General features: G+C 41.7%; 1 protein-coding gene across 1 annotated transcript; it reads left to right on the forward strand.

The window, feature by feature from the left end:
- Window positions 1–5610: 5610 nt before the first annotated feature.
- LOC123046853 (peroxisome biogenesis protein 22) lies at window positions 5611–10038 on the forward strand. Its single transcript, XM_044470284.1, has 9 exons — window positions 5611–5966; window positions 8237–8467; window positions 8549–8596; window positions 8695–8751; window positions 8832–8933; window positions 9146–9211; window positions 9312–9413; window positions 9493–9615; window positions 9787–10038. The coding sequence occupies exons 1-8, from the start codon at window positions 5817–5819 to the stop codon at window positions 9604–9606; spliced, it is 870 nt and encodes a 289-aa protein (XP_044326219.1). The 5' UTR covers window positions 5611–5816; the 3' UTR covers window positions 9607–9615; window positions 9787–10038.
- Window positions 10039–14776: the final 4738 nt, after the last annotated feature.

Here is a 14776-nt window from a genome sequence, read left to right on the forward strand (position 1 = left end):
ATCACTTCGGCTTCTTCAGTCTCAGCTACAAGCTGAAAGGCATCAGTCAGCTGTGCTGCGGCAAGAAGCCGAAGGACTGAGGAAGTCCCTGCAGAATTCAGATGCGTACTTTCTTGTGCAACAGCAAGCGCTGGAGGATTTAAGCGCCAAACAAGAGAAAGTTAATAAGCTTGCTAAGCATCTTGCCAGCATTATGGGTACCCAGGATATTGTTTCTTGAACTCTTCTGAAGTGGTTTCAGTTCTGGACTTGTTTTGCTGCGGCGTTTATATGCTGCTTTGTTCCCTATATTTGCACTGGTGGCGAACTTTGATGCCCAGTGGATGTAATATGTGTAATAGCCGTGATAGCCTAGCATAAGTTGCTTGCTTATTTATTTCCTTGTTGTCTTGTTTATTTGTTTGCTTGTAGTCAGTGCAGTTCTTTTTCCGCGGTTTGCTAGTGGCTGCAATAACCTATTTTTTAAAACTAGGCCACAATAACCATGGGCTAATATTTACTGTAGTGACACTGGGCCTCCTATGGGCCGTAGAAACAGTGGGCCTTCTACGGGCCGTAGAAACAGTGGGCCTTCTACGGGCCGTAGAAACAATGGGCCTTCTACGGGCCGTAGAAACAATGGGCCTTCTACGGGCCGTATCATCAATGGGCCTTATACGGGCCGTATGATCGATTGGCCAAACATGGGCCAAACAGACCGCATTATGGCCGTAAACGGGCTAGAGTTGGAATCGTCCGTTCATGGGCCGACCATAACGGTCCATCGTTAATAGGCCGTATTTGATGACGCTATGAAAACGGCCCAACGTATTAACGGACCACAAACGGGCCGACTGTAACCACGGGCTGAATTTGGCCCACAAGCAGAAAATGACAGTAACGGGCCGTAAGTAAACGAATGCTGGAAATGAGCCCAAGAATAAATGGGCTCTGAGAAGGCCGAAAGATAACATGGGCTGGAAACGGCCCAACGGAATAACGGGCCGTTAATGGGTATAAAGTGATACACTGTTCATTACGGGCCAGTTTCACCACGGGCCGTTAATGGGTGTAAAGTGATACACTGTTCATTACGGGCCAGTTTCACCACGGGCCGTTAATAGGCCAAGAGTTACATAGGGCCTCATATGGGCCGAAAGACGTCATGGGCCATACATGGGCCAGAAGTGAAAACGGGCTGGAATCATATTGGATGGCCCAGATGACGCTACTGGGCCTAATTCGGATAGGGCGTAACGGGCCTTGGGTTAGCCGGCTGTAAATGGGCTATATGCGAACAGGCCGTTAACAGGCTTTCCATGGGCCGGCCCGCTACCTTTTGACCAAGTCAAAGGGGCCGGCCTTTTCACAGGAATGGGCCTCTGTTGGGCCGTGCCACGTGTCGACGTATCATAGGCGCCTTCTGTCCAATGAGTGGATGACATCTGTCCCAACGATGAGCAGACACATGTTTCCTCCAGCCAATGATGATTTTACACGTGGAAAATCCCCATTGGTCGGGGCTGTTAACGGGTTATCGGATCCAAAACCCGACCCGATAGCTTAACGGCATTCCGTTACGGTGGATGCCACATGTCGGACACCCTTGACGAAAGCACTTCTGTGACGCGCGATTTATCGTCATGGAAGTGGACACTTCCGTGATGATAATTTTGGTAATGTCATGGAACACTTCTACGACAGCATAGGTATGACTATCTTGATTCTGTCATAAAATTATCATGGATGTACATGCATGACAGAAAATGCGACCTACTATGACAAACACGTATCATCACGGAAGTGTATTTTTTTTGTAGTGTGTGTGTGGGGGGGGTGTTACCGGAACCCCCAGGGGAAAGATATGGGCCATATGAGCCATAGGAGGGGAGCACACCTGCCCACAAGGGGTGGCGCCCCCCCCTTATGGTAGGAGGTTGAATAGAAGAAGGAGGTGGGGGTTCGGCCCCCCTTCCCTTCCTCCTTCCCTCTTCCCTCTTTTCCCCCTCCGATAAAAGGAAAGGGGGGAGGCCGAATTGGACTAGGGGCCCAAGTAGGATTCCTCCTACTTAGGCGCGCCCTAGGCTGCCTCTCTCACCCTCCCTCCTTTATATACGTGGGGAGGGGGCGCCCAGAACACACACCAACGCCTGTTAGCCATGTGCGGTGCCCCCCTCCATAGTTTACGCCTCCGGTCATATTCACGTAGTGCTTAGGCGAAGCCCTGCGTGGATAACTTCACCATAACCGTCACCACGCCGTCGTATTGACGGAACTCTTCTACTTCCTCGACACTCTACTAGATCAAGAGTTCGAGGGACGTCATCGAGCTGAACATGTGCAGAACTCAGAGGTGTCGTACGTTCGGTACTTGATCGGTTGGAATGAGAAGAAGTTCGACTATATCAACCGCGTTGGCAAACACTTCTGCTTTCGGTCTATGAGGGTACGTAGACACACTCTCCCCTCTCGTTACTATGCATCTCCTACATAGATCTTGCGTGAGCGTAGGAATTTTTTGAAATTGCATGCTACGTTTCCCAACAGTAACAACCAAACATTTTTAACTTTTGGTATAAGCATAACTAAAGTTGGCAAAATATCGGGCTGCTTAAGTAAACACTGCATTTGTTGTCTTGTTGTTTGGTTCATACGGGAATTTGATAGAGCTAACTGAATAGCTTCCTCGCATAAAGATCCATAATAATTAGCATGTTGATGATGGTTATCATTAGCAAAGTCCATATTATAATTTCTTTACATCGTAAACATAGTATTCCTTTCAATTTGAATAAGTTGGGTCCCTGGTCCACTTAGTACCATTCTCTGAACAGTAGTAGCGGACATTTGTGGAATGTGCTATGCATAAAGGCGCTTCGGCCTTTAACTTGCAAGGCTATCAAGAAATCTGATGGCAGGACCAGAAACAAAGTATTTCCTAAATCAAACTTTACAACTCTTGCATGACTTTTCGAGCCTAATTCAGTATAAGACACAAAATGCACATTTTGAGAAAAGCATTTTAAGATTGCAACTCTGATCTAGTTAGTACCAGTCTCTAGACTGTGGTAGTGGACATTTGTGGAATGTGCAACACCACACCATAAAGGCGCTATAGACCATTGACTTGTAGAACGTTTGCCAACAAATCTATTGGCAGTATCGAAACAAAGTAGTTCCTAAATTGGGGACGGCAAAAAGAAGAGATATTGGCCAACATATTTTGGCGACTAGGGCACTGATGACGACATGGCATCCAAGGTGGTCTTGAATGAATAAACGACTACTCAACGACATATTTCATGGACCATGGTTGTGTGATGCTTGATGGCTGACGTCGATTGGCTGGGTAGGCCTTAATATTATTATTAGAAAAAAATCTGCATTGTTAGACGGAAGTCTCAAACATGTTAAAGAACTACTAGTATATTTTTGTTGCATCAAACCAAGTTATATGTGGAAGCAAGATTGCCAGCCATAACAACATGTCTAAAATATCTGAAGTGTAAAAGGACACCTATGAATTTTTCATATGATAAACTTAGAAAAGAGAGGCATGAAAAATACGAACATTGTTCCAAAAAAAGAGGAGTTGGAAGTGGATATGCTTTAATAACATGGCAACTTATTTTTCTCCTCAAAATAGGAAGACAAAAGAAATTTGATTTGACCAAAGCTAATAAGATACACACTAATTCAATGGTAGTTTCCAAACAAAGCATGCCAACCTAATAACTTACCCTTGTTATCAACAGAAAGTAAAACCAGCAGGAGTCACATGACATCATATGCACATTTGAAGGCAATGAATTACCTCATATGAATGATTGAACAATATTTTCTCTTAGTTGATGGTTGGATCATTTGCTCCAATCAACATACACTATTAAAAAGTAAGCAAAAGACTAGTGTTGTGTAGAATCATGTAACACAAGAAAAAATCATGAGTCGAAGCTAATCCAAGCCTATGATTTCTCACCCTGTGAGGAAAAGTCCAGAAAATGCAAAAAATGTGTAAGGGCAACATTAGCATTAGCATGCCAAGCATAAATGGAAAACAAAGGTAATACCTACAATTTCAAAGCAAAAAACACATGATGGTGGAGTGGTTAATGTACTCGATACACATATAAACCTGAAAATGATATAATCTATTGCACTAACAACTCACAAAAAAACATTAGGAATTGCAGTATGCAGTCAGTCAATCAAAATGCAACTTAATTTGGAAGAACAAAACTTCACAAAAATGTAATAGGTGGATACAAAAGCTATATTCAAGTGAAGGCCCTATTATAATACATGCTTGAAGAAAGGGAATTCGAATTATTTGATAAATTGGATATGTAGATAGCTCTTAGGAAAGAGGCAGCATGCTATTGTTGACTATCAGAGCTTGTTACATTACAAAAGCAAAGTTAAACGATTGCAACAAAAAAACTACACAAAAAGTCATAGGTGCACACATAAGCTATTTTAACATGAATAGGAAGATATCACACCCCTCGTAGATGGTCCTACCCTCAGACTACACTATCTTCATGCACTCTGTGGCGTCTTATACCACAACTTGGAGACCTGGTGTGAGTAGGGAAGTTGGGACAGATGATGGTGATGTGTAGGGGATTAGTTATGGGAAGAGTTTTGCGTTTGAATGGATCTGTCTACAAAAAAAGTATTCATCTCAATTCATTGACTAAGTCATAAGAATCTAAGTTTTCTTTTTTCCATATTTTTGTACATAGGCCATCATTGTTATAAGTTAACTAAACAACAAAATATGACACTGGTTTTGAAAATAAAGAGAGGAAGAGAAGATAACATACTAATTTTGCACATCGTAACACAGCTTCGTACACACCCTTTCCCTATGTTTATGCATAACAAGTCTAGGTGGAAAGAATATGCAAGAATTAGGATTCATGAATTTCTTACCAAGCAGATAAGAACACTTCATTATGTTGGCCTCGAGTCCTTTCAGAATGCTGGAATAAGAAAAGCATGAGATTAGAATGGCATGTCATATTGAATCCTATAGGATTAGAAAACCACATGAATTTGGATCAAAAGAGTGTTTGATGCCATAAGAAAAACAAAGGGATTCTACAAAGAGGGTTGAGTGGATGAAAATTTTCCTCCAAACTAACATGCGAAGCAATCCTTGTGTTTCCCCCCCTAAGTATTATACATTTCTCTCTACCACTTGCTCACTCATTTTTCCTCCAAACTAACATGCGAAGCAATCCTCGGTACACTCATGTGTCTTAATTGAGGCAGAGCATAGACTGTCTGTACATATGGAGAACAATATGGTTGTTTGTAATTTCTGGAAAACACGTGTATAATCTCTATTACTCCTTGTGTAAACTAATGTAAAACGTTTTTGCAGTTTGAATTGAACTACAAAAATGTATTACATTAGTGTACCGAGGTAGTATTTGATTCAAAAAATAATATATATATATTCTTTTAAATGAAACACAAAAACGTCTTTTGGTCCCGGGCCGGGCGTGGCATTTTCAGGTAGGGCCTTCCCAAGCCCGGCCCATGGCCTGCCCGGGGTATAACCGGAATAGCTCCCCTTACCCAAGGCCTTAACTGCGAAAACGAGCTTTTTTCCCACGCCAGGTCGTGACAAAAACAGCACGAAGCAGCCGCTTTTCCTCTTTCTCTCTCTTCCTCCTTTCGCCCCGACATCTCACAGGTCACACAGCCCACCGCCCCCTCCAACCCCACCTCAAATTACACTTCAGCCCCCCCGCCTCGCCGCGACCGACGAGCGCCTAGGAGGGACCCCTAGGGTTTGTCTGTCTGAGCCGCCCGTCTCGTCGGCGGCGATGGCGTCGGAGTCCGCCGCCGCGGCGGCTTCGTCCCCGGCGGCGCGGGCCGGGGGCGGGAAGGACGAGGAGCTGGCCGATCTGGTGCGGCGCATCGTCGACGTCCTCTCCCGCTACTCCGATCGCCTCCCCTTCGACCTCGACCGCCAGGTTTCCGCTCGGATCTGTGGCCTCGCTCCCGTCCCGTCAACTGATGCCTGAATGATCTGTCGCTAGTACTACCTCGTAGCTGAGGAATTCCCTTTTTCAGGGTACATCTGAAAAAAGGTCACACTTCAGAACCAGTAAAGGGCGCAGTCAATTGCTCATTCATTGATGCTTCTTAGCTGTGTATAGGCCACCGGGTGTTCTGCTGCGCTAGATATTAGTGCCTAGGTTGCGAAGCATCGATTCAGTAATGTCTTGTTAGCTGCTGCGCAAGCTTCGGGCATGTACAAGGTGGGGATTCGCAGGTGAACTGTAAAGCATGTCTCCTATTTTTCAGGGTAATGCGTGATCGGTTTCGGCTAAAGGTCAGGGGATTGCTTTGGTCCTTGTGATTTTGATGTCTCCTTGGCTGAAAGAATCAGTCAGTACTGCTATATAGGATTGCCGGTTACTCAGAAAGATGCAAACTTTTGGATGGCCACTATGTGATCTCGAGATGATATACCGCTGTGGGCAGATAGTGACGGGGTGTTTTTTGCTATGCCTGAATTTACTATATATTAAGGTCAGACTGCCAAATGGCAAATATTCTTTAGTTGATAGATTATGATGTCCTAAATCAATAGAGCATACCTATTTAACCCCTTCCATTCCGGCCAGAATTACCTGATCATTCTGCTTCAGAACAAAAACAGCACGCAGCAGCATGCATTCCGTACGGGCCATAATTCTGGCAATTCCAGCCAGGACACTGCAATAGCAAAGCAGCCAAAAATCAACAAGAAACAGTTTTCTTCTAGGAACAGCAGATTAATTTGATGTTTTTGGTCTTTTCCCATTCATAGTGAAGGTGCAGATTAAGTAGAAACAGCGCGCAAAAGAACACAAAAATGGAGATGTTTTTAGTCTACAGGAGGGGAACTGCCATTAGATAGAAATCTGTGGGAGAGGAGTGGGTGCACTGGAGCATACCTTGATGCTGAGCCTGAGAGGCGAAGGAGTCAAGGAGCCCACCACCGGCGAGCTACTGCTGGAGCCTAAGGGGGGCAGGAGTCAGGGAGCATGGCGGTGAGATGCTTCTGTTGCCTGAGGGGGGAAGAGACGAGGAGCCCACCACCGGCTTGCCACGAGCGAGCTATTGGCCTGCTGTTGGAGCCTGAGAAGGGGAGGGTGCGGGGAGCACACCGCCATCTTGCGGCCAGTGTGCTGCTGCTAGAGCCTGAGAGGGGGAGGAGGCAAGTAGCCCACTGCCGGCTTGTCGCCGGTTTGCCTGCTAGATCTGGTGGCGCCGCCAAGAGTGGGTACAGCAGGGAGGAAGAGGATCCGGAGTGGAGGCTGGACACAAGGGATGGGGACAGGCTATGGTTAGGATATGCCCCTTACTCAGTTTTTGCTGGGCCGGGCCAGGCCGTACAAGAAAGGATCAGGGAAGCTTCTGAAATGTATCTAAATTAAGATACTTTATTATTGCCATACTCACCGATACTCCACTGATACATATCGGGAATGTATCCTTATCAGATACAGTATTTGATACGACACGCTGGTTGCCGGACAAATCGGTGCCACATAGCGAGGTGGTACTATTGTCCTGAGGTTCTACTTTTACCGAGAGCCAGTATACATGGAATATTCGACCTGGTGCTTTGTAGGCTTTGCCGTTCTCTTGTTGTAAACAATGCTAGGCCAAGCTATCATTAACCCTTTCATCATTTTTTCACATTTTATCTTTCTTTTAATTATATGACTTGTGTCTATAAATTGAATACACATTAATTAATATGTCCGTAGCGAAACGGAATGCTCTGGTAATGAGACATTCCGTTTCAAACACCAAAGCAACATAAGTAAGCACTTCATGCAAGACATCAAGACCTGTGACGTCTATAATTGCAAATTAACACTGTTTGAACAACGATATGATTCCACAAAGTATAAGTGTTTGATGCAAACAGTGGACTGATCAGTGCATTGTGTGTTACTTGGCTAGAACAAAAGGATATATCAAGTTTTGTGGGTTCTATAGTGCTAGGCCCCATGACTTGCCATTTTTATGATATGTTATTTTGAGTCCTGGTTGCCAGAATTATTGAAGTACTTCTTTCATTTCCTCGTTTAGAAACTTCGCTTGCTTACTACACTTGCTGCAATTGTCATCACAAGTTTTGTGGGTTCTCAAGTGCTAAGTCCCATGACTTGCCATTTTTATGATATGTTATTTTGAGTCCTTGTTGCCAGAATTATTGAAGTACTTCTTCTGTTTCCTCGTTTAGAAGCTTCGCTCGCTTACCACACTTGCTGCAATTGCCATCACAATTGTATTTGCCTGGAAACTGTTGAGAGCTCCTCCAGAGCAACCTCGGAGGCCACGGAGACGGGATGCTCCATCATCTAGCAACACAAGCAGTAGATCACAGCCAGGTGCTTTGGTCGGAACGAATGCCTGCTCATCGGTAGATTCAAGAGCACATGAAGCGATCAATCAGCTTTTCCAACCAGTAAATGTAGTGCTTTCTTTGTTTATTTCTAAATAATGTTAATGTTTAAATAACCCTGAGGTTGATAGTTGCCTGTTTCTTCTTCAGCTGACTCTTGAGCAGCTTGTCAGGCATAAACTGAGCGAAGGGCGAAGGGTACTGTGCAAACCACTGCTTTTAGTGTTGTTACAAAATTTCGAGCATCCTGTTGGACCAAGGCATGTGTTTCACTAATGTGGGAAGAACTGTTTCAGGTTACCTGCCGGTTACTTGGTGTGATTTTGGAGGAAACAACTCCAGAGGAGCTCCAGGTGGGCAGAAATGCTTCAGCAAATTTTGCTATTTTTTATTGACTAACTAATGAATTCATGGATGTATTGTCTTTCTTCAGAATCATGTCACAGTGAGACCTTCTGTCTTGGAGGTTCTTCTAGAAATTGCAAAAATTTGTGATGTCTATCTGATGGAGCATGTTCTTGATGATGAAAGTGAGGTAGGTCTTGAAAGAGCCCTCGTGTTCTCTTGTTACTTTATTATGGTGTGCACCATCATCATATGCATGCCAAATAATGTTTTTCATTTCACTACAGCTCATTTGTTTTGGAATTTAGAGTTTGCATTATTACAAGTATGTGCTTCATTACCTAGTTTAGTGTTTGGAGCAGACCATTTTAACTTGACCCCCACACCTTTGAATTGATGCAGGAAAAGGTACTGTCTGCCCTAAGTGAAGCTGGGCTTTTTACCGGTGGCGGTTTGGTGAGAGAGAAGGTAAACTTCATAAGACCTTGTAAACAGACATATATTACTACTTTAGTTTTGGATATATGGAATAGGAGTTTGAAATATAACTCTTTGCTGAAATCTGCAGGTTCTCTTCTGCAGTACGGAAATTGGCCGCACCTCTTTCGTCCGGCAACTGGAACCTGACTGGCACATTGACTCGAGTCCTGAAATTGTTCACCAGTTATCTGTAAGTCACAAATGCACCAGTGCAGAGGTTTGATTTGCTATCACCATTGCAGAGGTTTGATTTGCTATCTCCATTGCAGAGGTTTATCAAGTATCAGCTGCACATTTCGCCACAGCAAACGGAAAGGGTGTCACCCAATGTTTTCAGCTCTGCAAGCTTGGAACAGTTCTTTGGAGGCCTTGATCAGAGATGACAAAGTGAGGTACAACAGGAACTAATATACAGATCTACATGTGCATTTGCGTGTTTTTATGGAACTAAATAATTGGTTCGACGCATCTTATATAACCAAAGTGAGAGCTCAAGATAACAGAAAATACATATACTCTTCTACCTGAAAAGCTCTTATGTTTTGAATGTGCATAATTTGCAGGTCAGACTCAAGTGAGCCGTGGCATAGTGAGAGCGCAGAGGAACATCATTGTTCAATTTATTTTCTTGAATGGTGCAATTCGTTTTTCTTGTATTGTGTGTAAAAGTCTTGTTGTGGCTAGTACTAAACTTGTTCTGCAATGCCCCATAAGCTATGGATAGAAAGACAGTACCTGTAGATTCATGTATCAACATTGTCCCTGTATAACCAAAGTAAACAGCTGTCAAGATGATGATATGTATTTCACAAACACCAGCACTAGCGCTCCGGCAGAGATAGATGATATTGATGCCACCCCTTGACCTCCACAGTTCTAGGGTCTGGGCTACATCGTACATGTAGCCATTCTTTTGACAAAATAATGATTCCAAAACAGTATTTCTGTACCTCGAAAGAATCTGAGAAATGTATACATATTTTAATATGTGGTGTAAAACAAATACATAGAACAAAATGGGCTTCTTTTAGCCTATACAAAATATGTTATTTTATATATACTAGCAAAACGGCTTGTGCGTTGCAATGTGAGATTTTTTTAATAATTTCCAATGGCCATGACCACATTTTGCTGCATCACAGAGATAAGCGCTCTCAATTTTGTGAAATCATGAACAATTTTTGAAATCATAAATATTTTTTAAAACTCATGCACATATTTGAAATCGTGAATATTTTTCAAATTCATGAACACATTTATAATTTTTTGAGCATTTTCTAAAATCAAGAACATTTTATACTATTCGCAAACGTTTTTTAAAAACAATTTTCTTGGATCGGCGAACATTTTTAGGAAATTGGTGGAACCATTTTTGAAATTCATGAACATTTTTTTGACTTAACGCAATATTTTTAAGGAACATTTTTTAAATGCATGGCCATCTTTTTGAATCAGCGGACATTTTATGAATGAGTAAACTATTTTGTAAGTCACTAACAGTTTTTGAATTTTAGGATATTTTTCCATTCATAAAATTTTTTTGAATTGGCGAAATTTTGATCAATTTCATTAAAATCTTTTAATGCACAAACTTTTTAAAAATCATGAACATTTTTTATTTCCCGAATATTTGTTTCAAAATTGCAAACGTTTCTCGCATAAGCAAACATGTTTTAACAAAATTGTGAATATTTTTTGAACCCACAAGCATTTTATTTCAAAATTATCATTTTTTTAATTTTTCAAACTTTTTTGAACTCCAAATTATTTGAAGTAGAAAAAATAAAAATAAAAAACGAAAATTTAAAAACAGGCCGCTGGACAAGGGCCGGCCCAAACGGACGCACCGCGTCTTCTCCTAGCACATAGAGCGCAGTATAGGAGGTCCCTACTGCATGGCCGCCCAGGCGGGGGATTCCCCTTTGTGAAACGTTTTTTTATCACTTATAAGTGACACCGATGGGTAATATCTTGCAATTTTGAGGGCAATTTCCGTGATGTACCATCAGAAACAATAACCCTTTATTATTAGATTATAGATATAGGCATACATTTTTACATGGAAATACACATTTTTTAAAATTATATATGAACATGTAAAAATGTTTTCCTGAATGTCTGAAAAGTTATAAAAAAGCACATGCTCATAAGCTTGATGGGTTGAATCGTTCCATATTATGTGGTTGAATCATTGAATGAGCCCACGCGTTGCAACGGAAGAAAATAACATACACTCTTAATTCAATAACCATCACTCAAGACCACAATAGGTCCACGTCCATTATTTTAGCGACGCATCACATTTGTGTTGCTACTTATCCTCCTCACCCTCGCCGGTGGTGGCCTCTGTGTTCACACAAATAAAAACGTGTTTGAATGTGGTTAATCCTAAGGCGTCTCTCTCTCTCGCGCGCACTCTCTCGTGCTCCCCCGATGAGAAATCTGTTGTTTTCTCCTGCCAGGTTTTTTCAGGGGTGTGCATGTATGGTTATCGATGTTTTCTTTCATCTCTATATGTTTTAGTGGGTGTTTATTTGCAATTCAGATCACCACCGGTAGAGAAACGGACCATGTGCCATAGAGTATAAGTTTGCTTTCAAAATAATATTTAAAAAATATTTAGTATGTAGAAATAACATCATATTCAGCTTCTACACAATTTCTAATAAAATTTCCTATAGAACATATTAAAATCGGAGTTATGTAAAAGATATGGATAATTTAGAAAAATATTTGTTTGACTTAAATATCTTCCAAAATAACATTTCAAAAATATTTAACAGGTAAAAATAACATCATATTCAGATTCTACATATATTTCTAATCAAAATTAATATATAACATGTTCAAAAATCAAAGTTAAGGTCTAAAAGATATGGATAATTTAAAAAAATATTTGTTTGACTTAAATATGATCTACAGGGAATTACCTGAAAAATCAGGGGGGTTTCCAAAAAGAAGTAAAATAACGGGTTGGTTGTGACTTAAGTATGTACTGCGGATTAATTCACAAAAAATACATGGTTTTGTTTTTGCAAAATTATGTGACGGATCGCCAGAAGCACTCCTTACTTTATTATTAGGTAGAGACATAAGAATGTCGCTATGTCAATATTCCATTATATTTTCAACACCAAGATTTGGGTTTACCATTGAACTTGCTATCTGTGAGACAAATATATGCATATATGCATACATGAGATATACCTGATTCGTATATCCGTGGGGCAAAGATACCCACCGGGTTTGGGCATGAGCCTTTTTGTTACGGCGAAATCGACAGGCGAGCAACGACACTCAATTGTTGTATGCGAATGTCCGCCTAGAACACGATGCATTTTAGTTTTTGGTCACAATAATAAACTACTTTTAAAGATGAATTGACACGCAATTATTGTTATAGTTGTTTGATCACAATATGATTTCTTTTAAAACAAATTCGCCTTAAGACATGCACTACAATCTAGTCACATCATATATAGAGAAAATAATAAGAACTTAAGTATATAAGAACTTCTTGAATTATCTACAATATTTGCTCATGAAGTAACACCAGCATGCTATAGTTCCTTCCTCTCCCACTTAATCTTCTTTCTTTAAAATTCTCTTGTTATATAAGAAAAGAAAATTTATCATAGTGTGCCCGGAGGGAAATCCAGTCACTTATTATCTGAGGAAAAAACACATTACTTTTGTGATCCTCTTGTTTCCATAGCGTCTTTCTCGACCTTTTCCCTCGTAAGATTCCCTGTAAAGCTCCTTCTCTAGTCCTCCTTCCGTGCACCATGCGTAACTCGTGGCTGAGACTGCTGTCAAGCCATTACTCTTTTGGAATATGTTGGAACTATGGGAAGGAGTGGGTCTAGGGTCTCTTAATCCGGCTCTGATGGGACTGCAGTGAGCCGGATCCATGATTGGTGAGCCCAAATCAGCAGAAGGCGGCGCCTTCATTCTCTATGGCGAGAGATCCCTGAAAGTCAGAGATTTTTTTTATGATGTGTACGGTGTTTTGACATGCTGCAAACATTCATATTGTTTTGTGCACACGCAAGCGATATATTGTTGTCTTTTGTTGTTCGGAATTACTGTGCGTATGATTTTACTCTGTCCGACTCTATATGATGCCTAATCTAGTGGTGTGCTGCCGTTTGAATCAGGAGTTGAATGGCTTGATCTGCTATGTCGTATGAAATCGGACAAGCAAGAGTCATACGCATAGCAAGACTCTTTGTTGTTTCTGTATGCTAGATGTATTTGTCTTTTCATGATCCGACCTATTTTTGAAAGAGCTGCCACAATCAATGGGGTTCTAGTTGCATGCCATTTTTTTTCTTGTGTGTGACAAAATGTTGGAATATTTTTCTCAATGTTTTCAATTATGTCAAGAAAAATGTTGCAAATAACACACAACATACATGTTGTATGTGCAGGATTTTGGTTGCATAGATTGGATGGCTCATGATCCGGCTTAAATCCAATCCAATAGATGGGTGGCAACTGATTTTCCAACAACATTAGAGGACGCCTTACAGCGAGGATAACCAACTACTAGATAGTACTCCCTCTGTTTCAAAATAGATGACCCAACTTTATACTAAATTTAATACAAAGTTGAGTTATCTATTTTGAAACGGAGGAAGTATATCTTAGTGAAATGTTATTGATAGCTAATATAATACTAGTCAATATGTACATTAATTAACTATAGGTATGTACTGCTACTTACTAATGGACGACCTATTTTATTCTCACAGTTTTTACGAGCCGGTGTTGCATTTTTTTTAAGAATAACCCGTGATGCAGCTGCCTACGTCTCACCTCTCTTCTATCTCTCCGTTCCCTTTTTCCAACTCAGCAAAAATATGATGTGACAACTTGCGTGTTAATATCATCATATTTATGTAAATCAACCAGTGCTTGGATAGTTAGAAAGATAATGGAATCCCGGCCACCAGTGTTTCAAATGCTGAATGAATTGTACAAAACCACCATATTGACGCTCAGGTATCCAGAAAAGCATCAATTTGCAAATTTGGGACAAAACCACTGATTCTAAGCCTATTTTTTTGCGAAAAAAATACTAATTAATGGCTTAGAGCATTTTGATGATGATTATGACACGTGGGTCATGAATTTGATGATGTGGCATAATGATTCACGGTAGATGGCATTAGAATGGTCTTTTTTTTTTGCAAAAACCCCTCCCTCCAAAAACAAATACCCATCCCCTACCCAATCTAGATTGGGATCTTGCCATCCCGCACGCCACCGCCCTTCCTTCCTCCTGCCAGCTGACATCATCGCTGGCGGTGTGTGCCCCTCCAGCTAATGATCCCAATTACGAGACGCGTCGCTCGCCGCCGAGATCCTGCACGCGCCACCCGCCTCCTCTCGTTGGTGGACTGATAGGATGCCCTCCTCAACGGCCGCTCTAGACGCGAGGGGGGCTGTGTTGGCAGCGCTGGCTCCTAGATCTAGTCTATGACGGTGGAGGGGAAGCACGGAGGGGGGGGGGGGCTCGGGTATGCCCATGGCGGCGGCACCTACGAGAGA

This window comes from Triticum aestivum, chromosome 2B, assembly GCF_018294505.1.
Source record: "Triticum aestivum cultivar Chinese Spring chromosome 2B, IWGSC CS RefSeq v2.1, whole genome shotgun sequence".
Classification (NCBI taxonomy): Eukaryota; Viridiplantae; Streptophyta; class Magnoliopsida; order Poales; family Poaceae; genus Triticum; species Triticum aestivum.